This window comes from Ogataea parapolymorpha, chromosome III (assembly GCF_000187245.1).
Source record: "Ogataea parapolymorpha DL-1 chromosome III, whole genome shotgun sequence".
NCBI lineage: Eukaryota > Fungi > Ascomycota > Pichiomycetes > Pichiales > Pichiaceae > Ogataea > Ogataea parapolymorpha.
Window position 1 is genome coordinate 507,598 of NC_027864.1, and position 14,274 is coordinate 521,871.

The 14,274-nt window shown below is 50.2% G+C and overlaps 10 protein-coding genes across 10 annotated transcripts; 6 read left to right on the top strand and 4 right to left on the bottom strand.

The window, feature by feature from the left end:
- Nucleotides 1-18: 18 nt before the first annotated feature.
- HPODL_00448 (uncharacterized protein) lies at nucleotides 19-660 on the bottom strand (the record flags this gene model as incomplete). The annotated part of the gene is made up of 1 exon (XM_014080398.1): nucleotides 19-660. The coding sequence occupies one exon, from the start codon at nucleotides 658-660 to the stop codon at nucleotides 19-21; it is 642 nt and encodes a 213-aa protein (XP_013935873.1).
- Nucleotides 661-794: 134 nt separating this feature from the next.
- Nucleotides 795-1,361, top strand: HPODL_00449 (rRNA-processing protein FCF1; the record flags this gene model as incomplete). The annotated part of the gene is made up of 1 exon (XM_014080399.1): nucleotides 795-1,361. The coding sequence occupies one exon, from the start codon at nucleotides 795-797 to the stop codon at nucleotides 1,359-1,361; it is 567 nt and encodes a 188-aa protein (XP_013935874.1).
- Nucleotides 1,362-1,458: 97 nt separating this feature from the next.
- Nucleotides 1,459-3,153, top strand: HPODL_00450 (uncharacterized protein; the record flags this gene model as incomplete). Its single annotated transcript, XM_014080400.1, has 1 exon — nucleotides 1,459-3,153. One exon carries the CDS (start codon nucleotides 1,459-1,461, stop codon nucleotides 3,151-3,153), a length of 1,695 nt encoding a protein of 564 aa, XP_013935875.1.
- A 95-nt stretch (nucleotides 3,154-3,248) lies between these two features.
- HPODL_00451 (Elongation factor Tu, mitochondrial) lies at nucleotides 3,249-4,553 on the top strand (the record flags this gene model as incomplete). Its single annotated transcript, XM_014080401.1, has 1 exon — nucleotides 3,249-4,553. The coding sequence occupies one exon, from the start codon at nucleotides 3,249-3,251 to the stop codon at nucleotides 4,551-4,553; it is 1,305 nt and encodes a 434-aa protein (XP_013935876.1).
- Nucleotides 4,554-4,671: 118 nt separating this feature from the next.
- HPODL_00452 (Gamma-glutamyltranspeptidase) lies at nucleotides 4,672-6,552 on the top strand (the record flags this gene model as incomplete). Its single annotated transcript, XM_014080402.1, has 1 exon — nucleotides 4,672-6,552. The coding sequence occupies one exon, from the start codon at nucleotides 4,672-4,674 to the stop codon at nucleotides 6,550-6,552; it is 1,881 nt and encodes a 626-aa protein (XP_013935877.1).
- A 559-nt stretch (nucleotides 6,553-7,111) lies between these two features.
- Nucleotides 7,112-8,740, top strand: HPODL_00453 (Low-affinity glucose transporter HXT3; the record flags this gene model as incomplete). The annotated part of the gene is made up of 1 exon (XM_014080403.1): nucleotides 7,112-8,740. The coding sequence occupies one exon, from the start codon at nucleotides 7,112-7,114 to the stop codon at nucleotides 8,738-8,740; it is 1,629 nt and encodes a 542-aa protein (XP_013935878.1).
- Nucleotides 8,741-8,800: 60 nt separating this feature from the next.
- On the bottom strand, nucleotides 8,801-10,597 carry HPODL_00454 (DNA polymerase eta subunit; the record flags this gene model as incomplete). Its single annotated transcript, XM_014080404.1, has 1 exon — nucleotides 8,801-10,597. The coding sequence occupies one exon, from the start codon at nucleotides 10,595-10,597 to the stop codon at nucleotides 8,801-8,803; it is 1,797 nt and encodes a 598-aa protein (XP_013935879.1).
- A 401-nt stretch (nucleotides 10,598-10,998) lies between these two features.
- On the top strand, nucleotides 10,999-12,192 carry HPODL_00455 (Protein ERD1; the record flags this gene model as incomplete). Its single annotated transcript, XM_014080405.1, has 1 exon — nucleotides 10,999-12,192. One exon carries the CDS (start codon nucleotides 10,999-11,001, stop codon nucleotides 12,190-12,192), a length of 1,194 nt encoding a protein of 397 aa, XP_013935880.1.
- A 38-nt stretch (nucleotides 12,193-12,230) lies between these two features.
- Nucleotides 12,231-12,938, bottom strand: HPODL_00456 (Component of the pre-60S pre-ribosomal particle; the record flags this gene model as incomplete). The annotated part of the gene is made up of 1 exon (XM_014080406.1): nucleotides 12,231-12,938. One exon carries the CDS (start codon nucleotides 12,936-12,938, stop codon nucleotides 12,231-12,233), a length of 708 nt encoding a protein of 235 aa, XP_013935881.1.
- Nucleotides 12,939-12,988: 50 nt separating this feature from the next.
- Nucleotides 12,989-14,266, bottom strand: HPODL_00457 (Suppressor protein SRP40; the record flags this gene model as incomplete). Its single annotated transcript, XM_014080407.1, has 1 exon — nucleotides 12,989-14,266. The coding sequence occupies one exon, from the start codon at nucleotides 14,264-14,266 to the stop codon at nucleotides 12,989-12,991; it is 1,278 nt and encodes a 425-aa protein (XP_013935882.1).
- Between the last annotated feature and the right edge of the window lie 8 nt (nucleotides 14,267-14,274).

Genomic DNA, 14,274 nt, shown 5'->3' on the forward strand with positions numbered 1-14,274 from the left:
ATTTCTCAAACTTTTTGATCATAGGTCGGTCACGTGACCGCCGTTGGAGTGCTTCAGCCGGTTGCACAGGCTGGCGTACTTGTGCAACAGGTCAAGATACTCAGCGACGGGGATGTATGTGCGGTCGCCCACGGACCTGAAGAGTACCTCGGGGGGCACAAAATACTCATTTTTGCTCAGTTTCTGCAACGGCCCGCCTCTATAAATGTTCTCGCTCTGGTCTATTTCCAGCTGGGCCTGGCTGGCGAGATTGTTGGCCACCTGGATGATATCTGGGTTTTGGCGTGCGTAATCATCAAAAATTGGCACGGAATAGGACTCCTCTTTGGCCGGCTTTTTAGGTGCAAAGGCAGCAAAGATCTTGTCTTTCAAGTCTCCTGGCTCGTCGCGGTGTTCCTCATTTTCCTCACCTGAAGCGGGCTTTTGTGTCTCCTCTGACGACTTCCTGAACAGATTCCACACTCCCTGGCGGATCTTGGATGGCTTGTTTTCGGGCTGAAGTGTCTTTGGCGAGCCCAGCTTCAATTCCATCGCCGTGGGGGGTCTCGTGCGTACCGTCTTAGGACGCTCAGGTCTGGGACTGCCTGTTTTGGATTTGCGGATGGACGAGTAGGTGGGGCGGGCATAGTGGGGCAGCTCCTTTGGCGTCTCCTCTGTCATGAGAATTAGGGATTTGGCTAGGGACATGACTGGCGCTAAAAGAAGGAGGGAAGACAAGATCCTTAAAATGATTACATAACATGTAAAAAAAAAATTATCAGATCTAAAAAAAAATATTCAGCTAGAAGATTATCATGGGCAAGGCCAAAAAGACCAGAAAGTTCGCACAGGTGAAACGGGTTCTTTCGAAGAACGACCCGAGGAAAAAGGAAAACGCAGATAAACCGAAACAGACGAGCGACAAGGAACTTGTGAAGGAAGTGCCGCAAGTTTCGTCTGCCCTGTTCTTCCAGTACAACGAGGCAATCAAGCCCCCTTACCAGGTGCTGGTGGATACCAACTTCTTCAACTTTAGCATCCAGAAGAAAATCGATATAGTGCGCGGCATGATGGACTGTCTATATGCCAAATGTATTCCAATTGTGACAGACTGTGTCATGGCCGAGCTCGAAAAGCTGGGCCACAGATACAGAATAGCGCTCACGCTCGCCAAGGACCCCCGTATTAAACGTCTGACATGCTCGCACAAGGGAACTTACGCGGATGACTGCCTGGTGCACCGGGTAATGCAACACAAGTGCTACATCGTGGCCACCAACGACGCAGACCTCAAACGACGCATACGGAAGGTGCCCGGTGTGCCGATCATGAGCGTCGGTAGCCACTCGTACGTGATCGAGAGGCTCCCGGATGTGTTTTAGTGCTTCTGGATGGCGTTCTCCTATTCTGTGGTGTAAGGGTGTATAGTGCTTCAAAGATAAAGACTAAATTTTGTACCGAAATACATCTCTTGTTAGCATGTCTCTCCAGGACAACATTGATAGCCTTGTGAATATGGGCTTTGACGCATCTGTTGCGAGTGCAGCGCTTGAGCGGGCCAATAATAACATTGAGGTTGCGGTCAATTACATCTACGCGGACTCTTCTGGAGAGTTGCCCTCCTACAGCGAGCAATCCGAATCGGGAGTCCTAGGGCCCGTCCAGGACGGCCGCAGTGCCTCCACAGCGATCCCAATTGAGGACGACATCAGAGATAAGATTGCCAGTTATGGCTATGGAGCAGAGAATCAGGAGATTAGACTGGACTCTGACGAGTCGGAGCACGAGGCTTTGCCCAAATATGACGTCTACGACGACATTTCGCGGTACATTAGAGCACCAGAAGTGCCTGGAGTTCTACTGCCAGTGAAAATTGATCTTCTAGAGGGCTATTTTGCGCCACTGCTGATGGTTCTGAGCAACATTCCCGCTTTCAGAGATACAGTTTTAGAGCACGAGTTTGAAGACTATGGGTACTCGCCGTACTGGTGGAAAAAAGAGCGGTGTCTTTCGAATCCGGACGTGACCATGGAGGTGCAAAGACTCGTAGCGTTCCTGTCTGCGGACTCGAAAAGAGCGTTCGCGTCCATTAGGACGCTAATTGACGCCAGTGCAAAACTGATCACAGACGATTACGAGAGCATTTCAGAGTTTATTCAATTTATTTACAGCACCATCATCGAGCTGTTTGGAAAACTGGGGTGGACATCCAAGGAGCGGCTGACGGAACTGTTCACTTCTCGGTTCCAGTTTGAGAACGACGAAACCCAGACACACCGCATTTTCCCTGTTGAATCAAATTACTTTTACAAAGACGTCTACCGGATCATGCACTCGCTTTTATGGGGCAAGGATCTGAGTCGCATAGCGCAGCACGGCTTTGTGCGGCTGAGTGATGTTTTGACGATCAGCTTTGAAGGAAACGGCGACACTGTTCCTGGTGGTGGCTTTGAGCTCACCGAGGAGTTTTACCCGCAGATTTACACATCCGAGTACGAGAAGCTGGTGGTAGAAAAATTCCAGCGGATCAACGAGTTGAGAGAAGAGGTGAGCAAGATTAATGGGCAGAACATGCAGCTCAAGGCGTTCAAAGGTAAACGTGTCACCGCATTGTTGGAATCCACCCTCAACCACTTGTCTTCCCTGGGCGAAGACGAAAAAATCCAATCGGCTTCCAAAGAGCTCGAAGGAATAGCCAGCCACATTCTAGATCAGAAAACACTAAACACAGACAAGTTGACAGCTCTGAATAAGGAACGGTCACAGATGGACATCTACAGCATAGATTACATTTTGGATGAGCATAAGCCTGACCTGGAGCCTTGGATTCTCGTGGGTGTCATTGTAAGCGAGCGGCAATTCTGCTACAGAACTGAAAAGGGCTGGTACACGTTTATTTACGAGCTGGAAGAAGGGAAGAATTTCACCATCACCGAATCCACGTTTGACACGATCAGGGACCAGATAAGGGATTACTCAGCAGACAATTTTGATACGGGTATGGTGCTGCTGTATGTGAGAAAGTCTCTGCTGACCAGCACCCCGCCAATAATAAACGAGAAGTTGAAGCAGTTCGTCAGCACCGACAACGAGAAGGTGGTACAGGACTACGAAGCGTTTATGTCGCAGCAGCCAAATAAAAAAGAGGACGGCTACGTGCTGGTGGACATGTGACCAATCGCGTAACTGAAAAAGCTGACGTAAGCAGTTGCGGTGTTGAAAAAAAACAGGTTCCAAAAATTTCCGATGAAAATTTTGCTGTTTGCACAATGTCTATTTTGGTTACTAGAGCGCTCGTTGCGCTGAAGCTCGGCCGTGCTACAGGTACACGCGCTGTTCGAAGAGCTTTTGGCAACTCGTTTGTCAGATTCGCTGGAACTTTCGATAGATCCAAGCCCCACGTCAACATTGGTACCATCGGCCATGTGGATCACGGCAAAACCACTTTGACCGCTGCCATCACCAAGGTGCTTTCTGAAAACGGAGGTGCCTCCTTTATGGACTACTCTGCCATTGACAAGGCCCCAGAAGAGCGTGCTAGAGGTATCACCATCTCCACTGCACACGTTGAGTACGAAACTCCTAACAGACACTATTCGCACGTTGACTGTCCAGGCCATCAAGATTACATCAAGAACATGATTACTGGTGCTGCTCAGATGGACGGTGCTATCATTGTTGTTGCTGCCACCGACGGACAAATGCCTCAAACCAGAGAGCACTTGTTGCTTGCTAGACAGGTTGGTGTTCAGAAGTTGGTTGTCTTCGTCAACAAGGTCGACACCATTGACGACCCAGAGATGTTGGAGCTTGTTGAGATGGAAATGAGAGAGCTTTTGAGTTCATATGGCTTTGACGGTGACGAGACCCCTGTCATCATGGGATCTGCCTTGTGTGCTTTGGAAGGAAGAGAACCAGAGATCGGAAAGCAGGCCATCGAGAAACTGATGAACGCTGTGGACGAGTACATTCCAACTCCTGTCAGAGACCTTGAGCAGCCATTCCTGTTGCCTATCGACGAGGTCTTCTCTATATCTGGTAGAGGTACTGTTGTTTCTGGTACTGTCGAGAGAGGTGTGTTGAAGAAGGGTGAGGAAGTTGAGATTGTCGGAGGCAAGAACGCCACTCCTCTCAAGACAACTGTGACTGGTATCGAAATGTACCACAAGGAGCTTGACCAAGCTATGGCTGGTGACACTCCAGGTATTCTGCTGAGAGGTATGAAGAGAGAACAAATTCAAAGAGGTATGATTCTCGCCAAGGTTGGCTCCCTGAAGTCCTACAAGAAGTTCCTGGCCTCCATGTACATTCTGACCAAGGAGGAGGGAGGAAGACACACTCCATTCTCTGAGAACTACAGACCACAGATGTTTGTGAGAACCACCAACGTCAGTGTCACTCTGAGATTCCCAGAATCTGAGGAGGACCACTCCAAGCAGGTCATGCCAGGAGACAACGTGGAGATGGTGTGCGAGATGCTCCATCCTGTTGCTCTGGAGGTTGGCCAGAGATTCAATCTCAGAGAGTCTGGAAAGACCGTCGGTACTGGTATGATCACCAGACTGTATGAGTAGTTGCTTGTATATGGATTTGAGAGAGGGATAGTTGTATAGTTTAAAATCCCTGGAAAATAAAATAATCGAAATTATAAAAATTATAATCTTATCTTTTTTAATTATTTCTTACTAATACATGGACGGCCTTGAGGATCAGCCGTTATTGGGCCCGTCAGCCGGCCACAAACGGTCGCCGGGACTTCGCGATAGGCACAGAACCAAGCTCATTGCCACGACAGTTGCCCTTATGGCGCTGTTTGTCGTCTATCTGTCGTGGCCCTCCCACTACAAACCTCCCGATCTGCCAAAATATCCAGCCCATGTCCCATTTATCGGCGGCCCTACTTGGAATCCGCAGACGAACTTGACGGCACGCGGTTCTCATGGGGGTGTGGCGTCAGACTCTGCCCTTTGTTCGCAGCTGGGGGTCGAAATCCTCAAGAAAGGGGGGTTTGCTGCCGACGCAGCTGTCACCACTTGTTTGTGCATAGGAGCCACAAATACCATGTTTTCGGCAGGAATTGGCGGGGGCGCGTTCATAACGACCAGAAAACATGGCGAGGATGGCGCTGTGTCGATCGACGCGCGCGAGATGGCCCCTGCAAAGGCGCACAAGGACATGTTCAACGGCCGTGAGGTGCTGTCAAAATTTGGAGGCCTGGCCGTGGGCATTCCCGGCGAGCTACAAGGACTGTATGAGCTGCACAGACTGCACGGCTCGGGCAACGTGAGCTGGGAGGAGCTGATCCTGCCCGTTGTGGACATCCTGGAAGGCGGGTTCGAGGTGAACGAGCTGCTGGGGTTGGCCCTGTCGGCTTACAAGTCGTATTTCCACGATTACAGGCACGACTGGGAATTTGCGTTCAAAGACGGCCGTCTATTGCGGGCCGGCGAAGTGATGAGACGGCCGCAGCTGGCCGCAACGCTGCGCCAGATTGCACAGAACGGCTCGGCAGCCATATTCTACGACCCCCACGGGCCGATTGCTCCTCATCTCGCCCGCAAGGTACAACGGATGGGCGGCGTGCTGCAGGCTGAGGACTTTGCACGGTACCAGGCCGTGGTGGAGCCGGCACTCGTGATGAACAATTTTTCGCGGCGCGCATTGGACATTTATACGAGCTCTGGGGCGTCGTCAGGACTGGCGTTGCTTTCCGGGCTTAAAATCATAGACACATTTGAGCCGGCGAAAGATAAAGACTTCTCGGTGAGGGAGTCGCATCGGCTGGTGGAGACAATGAAGTGGCTTGCGAGTGTGCGGAGCAACTTGGGAGACGTGGGGGTTTTGAGCGACAACAAAACGGCCCGGGAGTTCCGCGATGCACGGTATTCGCGGCTCGCCAGCGAAGAGTGGTGTGGGGCCACTGCTAGGAAAATCAACGACAACAGGACACTTCCATGGCAAGCTTACGAGCCCGCATATCAACCCAACGAGCCGCACGGAACGTCGCACCTGAGCGTGGTGGACAGATACCACAATGCAGTGAGTCTCACCACTACCGTAAATTTACTTTTTGGTTCGCTTGTGCACGACCCTGTGACCGGAATAATTCTGAATGACGAGATGGATGATTTTTCCATCCCGACGTCGAAAAACGCATTTGGGCTGCAGCCATCGGTTTACAACTACATCGAGCCGTTCAAGAGGCCGCTGTCGTCGACATCGCCAAGCATTGTCGTGGACCGTGCAACGGGCAAGGTGGACATGGTGATTGGTGCGGCCGGTGGGTCCCGCATCACCACGGCAGTTTTGGAGGCACTGGTCAGAACATACCATTACGACATGGGGTTGGTGGAGACAATTGCATTTCCGCGGTTACACCACCAGCTGCTTCCGGAGACCTTATTTGTGGAGAACCCGGCAAGAGAGCAGTTTGTGCAGGGCATGATGCAACTAGGGCATTCTGTGGAGATGATAGACCACGCGACTGCGATGAACGGAATCCGGTTGCAAAATGACACCATTACGGCACTGAGCGATTATTGGCGGAAGCTGGGCCAAGCCGCCTGTTACTAAGACTTCGGAATAACGTTATTTTACTCGTGGTCCGGGAAATCCCCCCATGCCAAAAAAGAAACATGGAGAACAATAGAATTGCCTTAGCCTGCGCTGCAGACCCGGAAAATTTTGCAGGGGAAAACAAAAACCACTCCACTCTTAGGAGGCGGAAAAATCGGGGGGTAATGAGGGCGAGACGTGGGGCGCGGGGACAACATCCACCCGTTTTTTTCTGTTCGGCATGATGTACTATAATTTTGCAGCTAGTAATACATGGACACCTGTTACACAGGGATGTAGCAACAGAGGTTCGGAACGTAGTACGAGGATGAATCTATGGGATTTTACAAGGCGGGAGTGATTACACGGCCTTACCGCAACCCCGTTGAATTCCAGCAGAATGGAAAAAGTTTTTCCGGAACAGTCTCCCCACCCGAGTTTCTGCGTTCTCCGTCATGCATGTAAAAGAAAAACAGACAATTGAAAAGTTTTTCCGAAAATTGCAGAATACGTAACCGCAAATAAGGTATAAATATGGCCCCTTCTCCCCTAGATTATTCTCTGTTCATAAACACAAATGTCTAACGCTAACGCGGATCAACAATCCAAAAAATCTGATATTGGTTCTGTCACACCTCCTCCGGAGAACGTGTACGAGGACCAAGCACACAACAAGGCAACTTTGCCTGAACAACAGGACATCAGTACCGGAAAGAGCGCCACGCATTATATCGGTACAGGTTTGCTCTGTTCTCTGATCGCATTCGGTGGTTTCGTCTTCGGATGGGATACCGGTACCATTTCTGGTTTCGTCAACATGCCAGACTTCAAGGACCGTTTCGGTCAAATTAACGATAAAGGCGAGCATTACTTGTCCAATGTGAGAACCGGTTTGATGATTTCCATCTTCAACATCGGTTGTGCTCTCGGTGGTCTGACTCTTGGTAGACTTGCTGACTCGAAGGGTAGAAAAGTCGGTATCATGCTGACCATGATTGTCTACATTGTTGGTATTGTCATCCAGATCGCCTCGATTAAATCGTGGGTGCAGTTTTTCATCGGCAGAATTATTTCTGGTCTGGCCGTCGGTTCCGTTTCTGTTCTGTGTCCGATGTTCATCTCTGAGACCTCGCCAAAGGAGATTAGAGGTGCTCTCGTTTCCAGTTACCAGCTTATGATCACTCTTGGTATCTTCCTTGGTTACTGCACGACCTACGGTACATACCACAACTACGACGACTCGAGACAGTGGAGAATTCCATTGGGACTGTGTTTCGCATGGGCCTTGTTGATGATCTTCGGTATGACGTTCATGCCTGAGTCTCCAAGATACCTGATCGAGAAAGACAGACTCGAGGACGCCAAGAGATCGATTGCCAAGGTCAACAAGGTGGAGATCGACTCCGAATTCGTTGAGCACGAGGCCGCCATTATTCTGAACTCCATTGAGATCGAGCGCCAGGCCGGTTCTGCATCGTGGGGTGAGCTGTTCACTGGTAAGCCAAAGATTTTCTACAGACTGTTTGTTGGTGTGATCTTGCAATCTCTGCAGCAACTGTCTGGTGACAACTATTTCTTCTACTACGGTACCACCATTTTCAAGTCTGTGGGTCTGACCGACTCGTTCGAGACCTCGATTGTTCTTGGTGTTGTCAACTTTGCCTCCACGATCGGCTCGCTGTTTGTTGTTGACCGTTTCGGAAGAAGATTCACTTTGATCGGTGGTGGTATTGGTATGGCCGTGTGTTTGGTCATTTTCGCAGCCATCGGTACCAAGATTCTGTACAAGGGCGAGTTCGGCGTGGATCCAAACCAGAGTGTGGGAGACGCCATGATTTTCCTCTCGTGTCTGTACATCTTCTTCTTCGCCACCACCTGGGGACCATGTGTCTTCGTCGTTGTTTCGGAAACCTACCCATTGAGAATTAGACAGAAGGGTATGGGTATTGCCCAGTCTGCCAACTGGCTCTGGGGATTCCTGATCGCCTTCTTCACTCCATTTATCACGAACGCCATTCACTTTGCATATGGATTTGTCTTCTTCGGCTGTGTGGTCTTCTCCATCTTCTTTGTGTTCGCCTTTGTTCCAGAGACCAAGGGCTTGACTTTGGAGGAAGTCGACCAGCTGTACATTGACTACACTCCGGGTCTTGCATTCATGACCAGCTTCCACAAAATGCAGCACGACTCCACTGAAAAGGTCTAATGTATATTAATACGAATTGATGAATATAGAAAGATTTATTGACTTATTATATTAAATAAATTAATTCTTTTTGCTCCAGCCGAGGAGCGTCGCTTGTCGCGCGTCATGTTTGGCAGACTTGGTCTGTTTGGCCGGCTTGGCCTGCTTGGCAAGCTTGGTCGGCCTGCCGGCATCTCCACTGCCACCGCGTTTCTCCCGGCCATGCAGCAACCGCTCGCCATAACTCTGGGTGTTGAGCGTGCTGTCCAGCGTCTTGGCATAGTGGTAGTCCTCGTGCTCTGTCCGCTCGCTCGCAGGCATTTCGCGCCCGCACTGTAGACAGATGTAATTGTCGCCTGTAACACGACTTTTCGTTTCCTCTTGTGACTCCAGCTTTTCTGCCTCCTGCTCCCTCCTGGGAGCACTTTTGATCATCTCGTCTATTCGCGAGTACCCGCTGAGTTCCTGGAACCCGCTCAACGCCAATCCTCCGTGCGTGCTCGGAAACATGGGCCCGTGGCGCTGGGCGTCCCAAATCTCCTCCAGCTCCTTCAATAACTTCAGACTCAGCTCGTGGCACTTGCGGCGAATCTCGTCCAGATCGCGGATGATCGGAAATGTGCACTGTCGCGAGCATGTCACGTTGGCACGGTTGCGCATGTACAGAGTCAGCTTGGTCGGACGTCGTTTGGCGTCGCTTTCCTCGTCCAGCTCCTGCAACCGCAGAACTAGGTCCACAATAAACACTTTGAACCAGTCCAGTATATCCTCCGGCTTGCTCACAGAGTTACCACGGAAATTCTTGTGCGACCCCATCGATTTGACGTCAGTGCGCTGCTTGATTGGCTGGCGCATCTCGCCACGAACCATCCTGTACAGTCTCTCAGCCAGCTGAGGATCTCTGAGTTCGCGCGTGAGATCTGCTAAACTGAAGTTATCTCTGATATAACGCACCTCGCGGCTGCCAGAATCAACTTGTAAGGTCTCCAAAATCTGACGGCCAATCTTGCCTCCCATGGACCAGAAATCCGTAAGACTGAAGTTATCGAAAAAGTTATCGATCGCCCTGTTGAAAACCGTGGTCTGCTCGTTGGGCTTTTTGAAATCGCTCGCCAGCTTTGCCACCGTCTTGACCCGACCAACGCCAAAAGACGTGGTATAACCCATCTCCTTCTTGAGTTTGCGCCGCAGCTCATACCCCAGCGACGAGCCTATCATCATTGCGATGTCGTCCCAGTCGCTCACAATGACGGCGTCGTTCTCGACCGGAATGAAAAACCCGTGTGTCTCCTCGAGCTCAGGCGGCAGCTTGTCTGGAATCGGGGGCAGCATCGTGTCCCTGGGGTTTTCTGGGATTTCTCGCAGCAATGGGAATAACTCCATCATTTTGCTGTACACCATCCGCCCGAGATCCAGAAAACACTCGTCCACACTAGCCTTCTCCACGGAATCGCAAAACCCTTTGAAAAATCGCATCATTTTGCGACTCTCACGTCTGTACGGCTCCAAAGAAACTTTATGATCCACTGGCTCTGGCAAATAGTCCACATACTTCCAGACGTCCTCTCCTTTCTTGAAAACGGCTGTGTGGGCCGCTACAACATCGGGACACTTCAGTTTTGCTGTCTGGAGCGAGTCCATGCGACTTATGCCGTACTCGCGAGCAGCATACGACACGGCAATTAAAGAGTTCCATTGCAGACAAACGACGGGGTCCTGCGGCGTCAAACCCAACCTGATCTGCTCGTACTGGGCAAAGTAGGCGTTGATGTCGATGTGGCCAATCACGCTGAGCGGCGAGTCGGTAGAGCGCTCCACATTGTTCAGATCCAGCAGGTTTTGATAAGTGTAGCTGGAATTGGCTGGAACAATAAGCATGGTGTGGGGGGTGATTAAGTTTTTCCCAGTGGTGAAAATATTTCTTAAGCAAAAAATATTTACCACTTCCTGTGTAACCTGAAAATGTATGTATCTGTGATGACAAGCTGTCGCCCCAAACGGAGTCCAAATGACGATTCGATTTTATGCCAAACACACTGAAAATTCTGAGACACATACTAACGATTAGATATCTTGTGCTTTTCGAAAAAAAAGTAGTTTTGCGGCGGCCGAGGCCGCCCATTCTCGCTAATGATGATCAACCATGCTAATCATGAGCCTCTGGCTGGGATTAACACGAATTTATCTGAAGCGGTATAAATATTGCCAATAGCGATGATCGTTTCCATTTATTTTTATTTACATTGTAATTTTTTTTTTTCAGTTTTTGTGCTGTCACCATGCTTGCTCGTCGAGAAGAAATCGCACACGGCGCGGGACAGCAGCCGGCGGCCGTTTCTTTTGCCGAGCTTGCTCTCCCTCTCCCGTACAAGTGTCTGCTCCTTGTCACCGCAGGTGTCTGGCTCTGGTACCTGAACTTGCGTGTTTGCTACGCGTGCAAGATCGACACGCTCCAGGTCCTCAAGTTGAGCGGAACTGACAACTACAGGCTCGTCAGAGCAAGTCTCAACGTTGCATACAAAATCTCCTTTATGAACCTTTTGAATTACAGCATCTACCTCCTCTTCGTGTCCAACGAACAGTATTTCACAGGACTCGAGTACCTCCCCCTGCTGGCCATTCTGGTGACGTTTGGAACGCTCATGTGGCCACTTGGCACTCAATCACCAGAAAGAAAACGATTTGTCGAGACGGTGCGTCGCATTTGCGTCGGAAACATCGACATTCCTCACAGAAATAACGATATTTTGTTGGCTGATACGTTTACGTCGTACACCAAGGTGCTCGTCGACTTTCTAGTGTATGTGACAGCCCTGGCTCTTGGCTACCAAACCCTACCGTCGCCAAACATCAAACAGGAGCTCACGAAGGACCACTTGAAAATATATAACCTCGACATCCTGCTCTCGATGTATCCGTCCTTGATCCGGCTCAAGCAGTGTTTGCACGAGTACGAACAGAGCAGACGCAGAAACAAGCAGCATTTGATGAACGCAATCAAGTACTCGTCTGCGTTCTTGCCCCTTTTTGCCAATATTCTCATCCGATCCAATATGGCTGGTCTGGGGATCTGGTATCTTGCCGTGTTCATTAATTCGTCCTACACATTCTTCTGGGACGTGCATTACGACTGGAATTTCGAGTTGTTCATGAGATTTCTGTCCAACAAGCGCGGCCTGCCGCTGCTGCGCCACAAGCTTGTATACACCTCCACGTTCTACTACCTCGCCATTTTCATCGACCTCCAGCTGCGATTCATTTGGGTCTACAGACTTCTGTACCCCGATCTTCTTTCGGGCGAACAGTACTCATTTGTGGCCACCATTTTGAGCTCGTTGTACGTCAACGAGACGGGTAACTTCGTTCTCGAGATGCTGGAGATCTTTAGAAGATGGGTCTGGGTCTTCCTCAAGATCGAGACAGAGTATCTGAAATCAGCGACCGAGCTGGACCTCGAGTTGCAAAGTATATAACATTAGGGTTATACATCTGATAGATAGACATTAACTTTCTACTTTCTGCGCTCCTTGAGGGTTTGGATCCTTCTCTCCACCTTGCTCAGGTATCTGAACTTCTTCTTTCTCTTTTTGGGCTTCTCGTCGGCTCCCACCAAACGGGCGTACTTCTTGGCCCTCTCGATCGACTGTTCCAGCACTTCTTCGGCCTTTTGCAGATCAACGCGGTTTTTTCGCGCCAGCTCCATCAGATCGATCTGATTAGGGTTTTCAATGGCTTCCACCTCCACGGTAGATACGCCAGGAACAGGCGCGTCTAAGTCGTCGACTTCGTACTTTTGCTTTAATATTCCCTTTTTGCCAGCCTCGGTGTTGCTCTCTTCGTCAGACGCTGACCGCTGTGAGTCAAACCCCGTCCATTGTTCCTCCTTGTCCTCACTACCCTCTTGTTCGCTCTGCTCGCTCTCTTCGTCGTCAGAACCCTGAATCTTCAACGCCTCATTCAGCTCCTGCAGCCGTTTCTGGACTTGTTGTCTGCGCTCCTCACGGATTCGTTGTCGCTCCTCGAGCCGTGCTTTACGCTCCTGCTCTTGATTGTATTCCTGGGCCTTCTTTTTCCTTTGAAGCTTTCTCTTGTGAAATCCGGTCAAATACTGCACCCTGGAGTCTTTGTCAAACACAACCTCCTCCACGCGGTTGGCCTGCTTCCTCTTCTGAGCATATTTCTTGCCCCCGGTAAGAATCTCCCTGTTGGGCCGTGCCATGAAAAATAATTAAATTTTTTTAGTATTAATTAATCTAAATCATTATTTATTTAATCTTGAAATTTATAGCTCCCGCTCGCCATGGTGATCGATCCGCCACGGTAAGAGCCGCGCTTCATTTTATTCTTGTTTTTTGTGAAATCCTTGCCCCTCACCTTGCCAAGTCGCTCGTTGGCCTGCTCTCCCCACGTGCCAGCGGCACCCTTGTATGCATTATCCATTAGAACCTTGTCTTCGAACGCAACCTTTTCTTTCTCAATGCGCGAGAAATGTTTGCGCTGTCCAGGCTTCAGGGTCTCGCTTGGAGCTGGAATTGGTGACTTCGAGTCTCTGGAAGATTCGCTAGGGCTGTCTGGTTGGGAAGCAGTGGAGGAGGACGAAGGAGAGTCTGCTCCAGACTTGCTTCTTTTGGATGGAGGCTCGCTGAAATTCTTCTTGCGCTTCTTGGTCTTCTCGGACTCGGAATCACTGTCGGAGTCGGAGTCGGAGCTTGAGTCGGAATCAGAGCTTGAATCGGAGTCGGAACCAGAATTCGAGCCAGCTTGAGAGCCTGCATCTGAGTCTGAGCCTGAACTATCAGAACTGGAGTCAGAACTGTCAGAGTCAGAACTGTCAGAACTGTCAGAATCTGAATCTGAATCCGAGCTTTCTGAGTCCGAACTGTCGGAATCAGAGCTCTCGGAGTCGGAACTGTCAGAGCTAGAGCTCTCTGAATCAGAGCTGGAGCTACCAGAATCGGAACTGGAACTCTCAGAGTCGGAGCTAGACTCTGATTTCTCCTCGTCCTTAGAGTCGGAGCTGGATTCTGAGTCTGAATCTGAGCTGGAATCTGAGTCTGAGCTAGAGTCTGAGCTCGAGTCTGAGTCTGAGTCTGAGCTCGAGCTAGAGCTCGAACCCGATTTGTCTGACTCGTCGTCAGAACTGTCGGAACTCGAGCCATCACTATCAGAGCTGGAATCAGAGCTGGAATCAGAGCTAGAGCTAGAGTCAGCCTCCTTAGCCGGTTCGTCATCGGAGCCCTTCTCCGAAGCTTCATCCGACTCGGAATCCGAGCTAGAGCTTGAATCGCTGCTGGAATTCGAGTCATCTTCAGAATCGGAGCTAGAATCGCTGTCTGAGTCCGAACTGCTGGATTCGCCTTCGGAGCTCGATTCAGAAGAATCGTCCTCAGAGCCCTCCTTGCTCTCTACCCATTTATCCTCTAGTTTTCCCTCGACTTCGGTGATTTTTCCCTTAGCCTCCTTGCGTAGAGCACTTTCGGCCTTTTTGTAGCCGTTACGCTTCAAGTAGTCAGCAACGTAGGAGATAATCTCTTCTTCGCCAGCCATAGATTGGT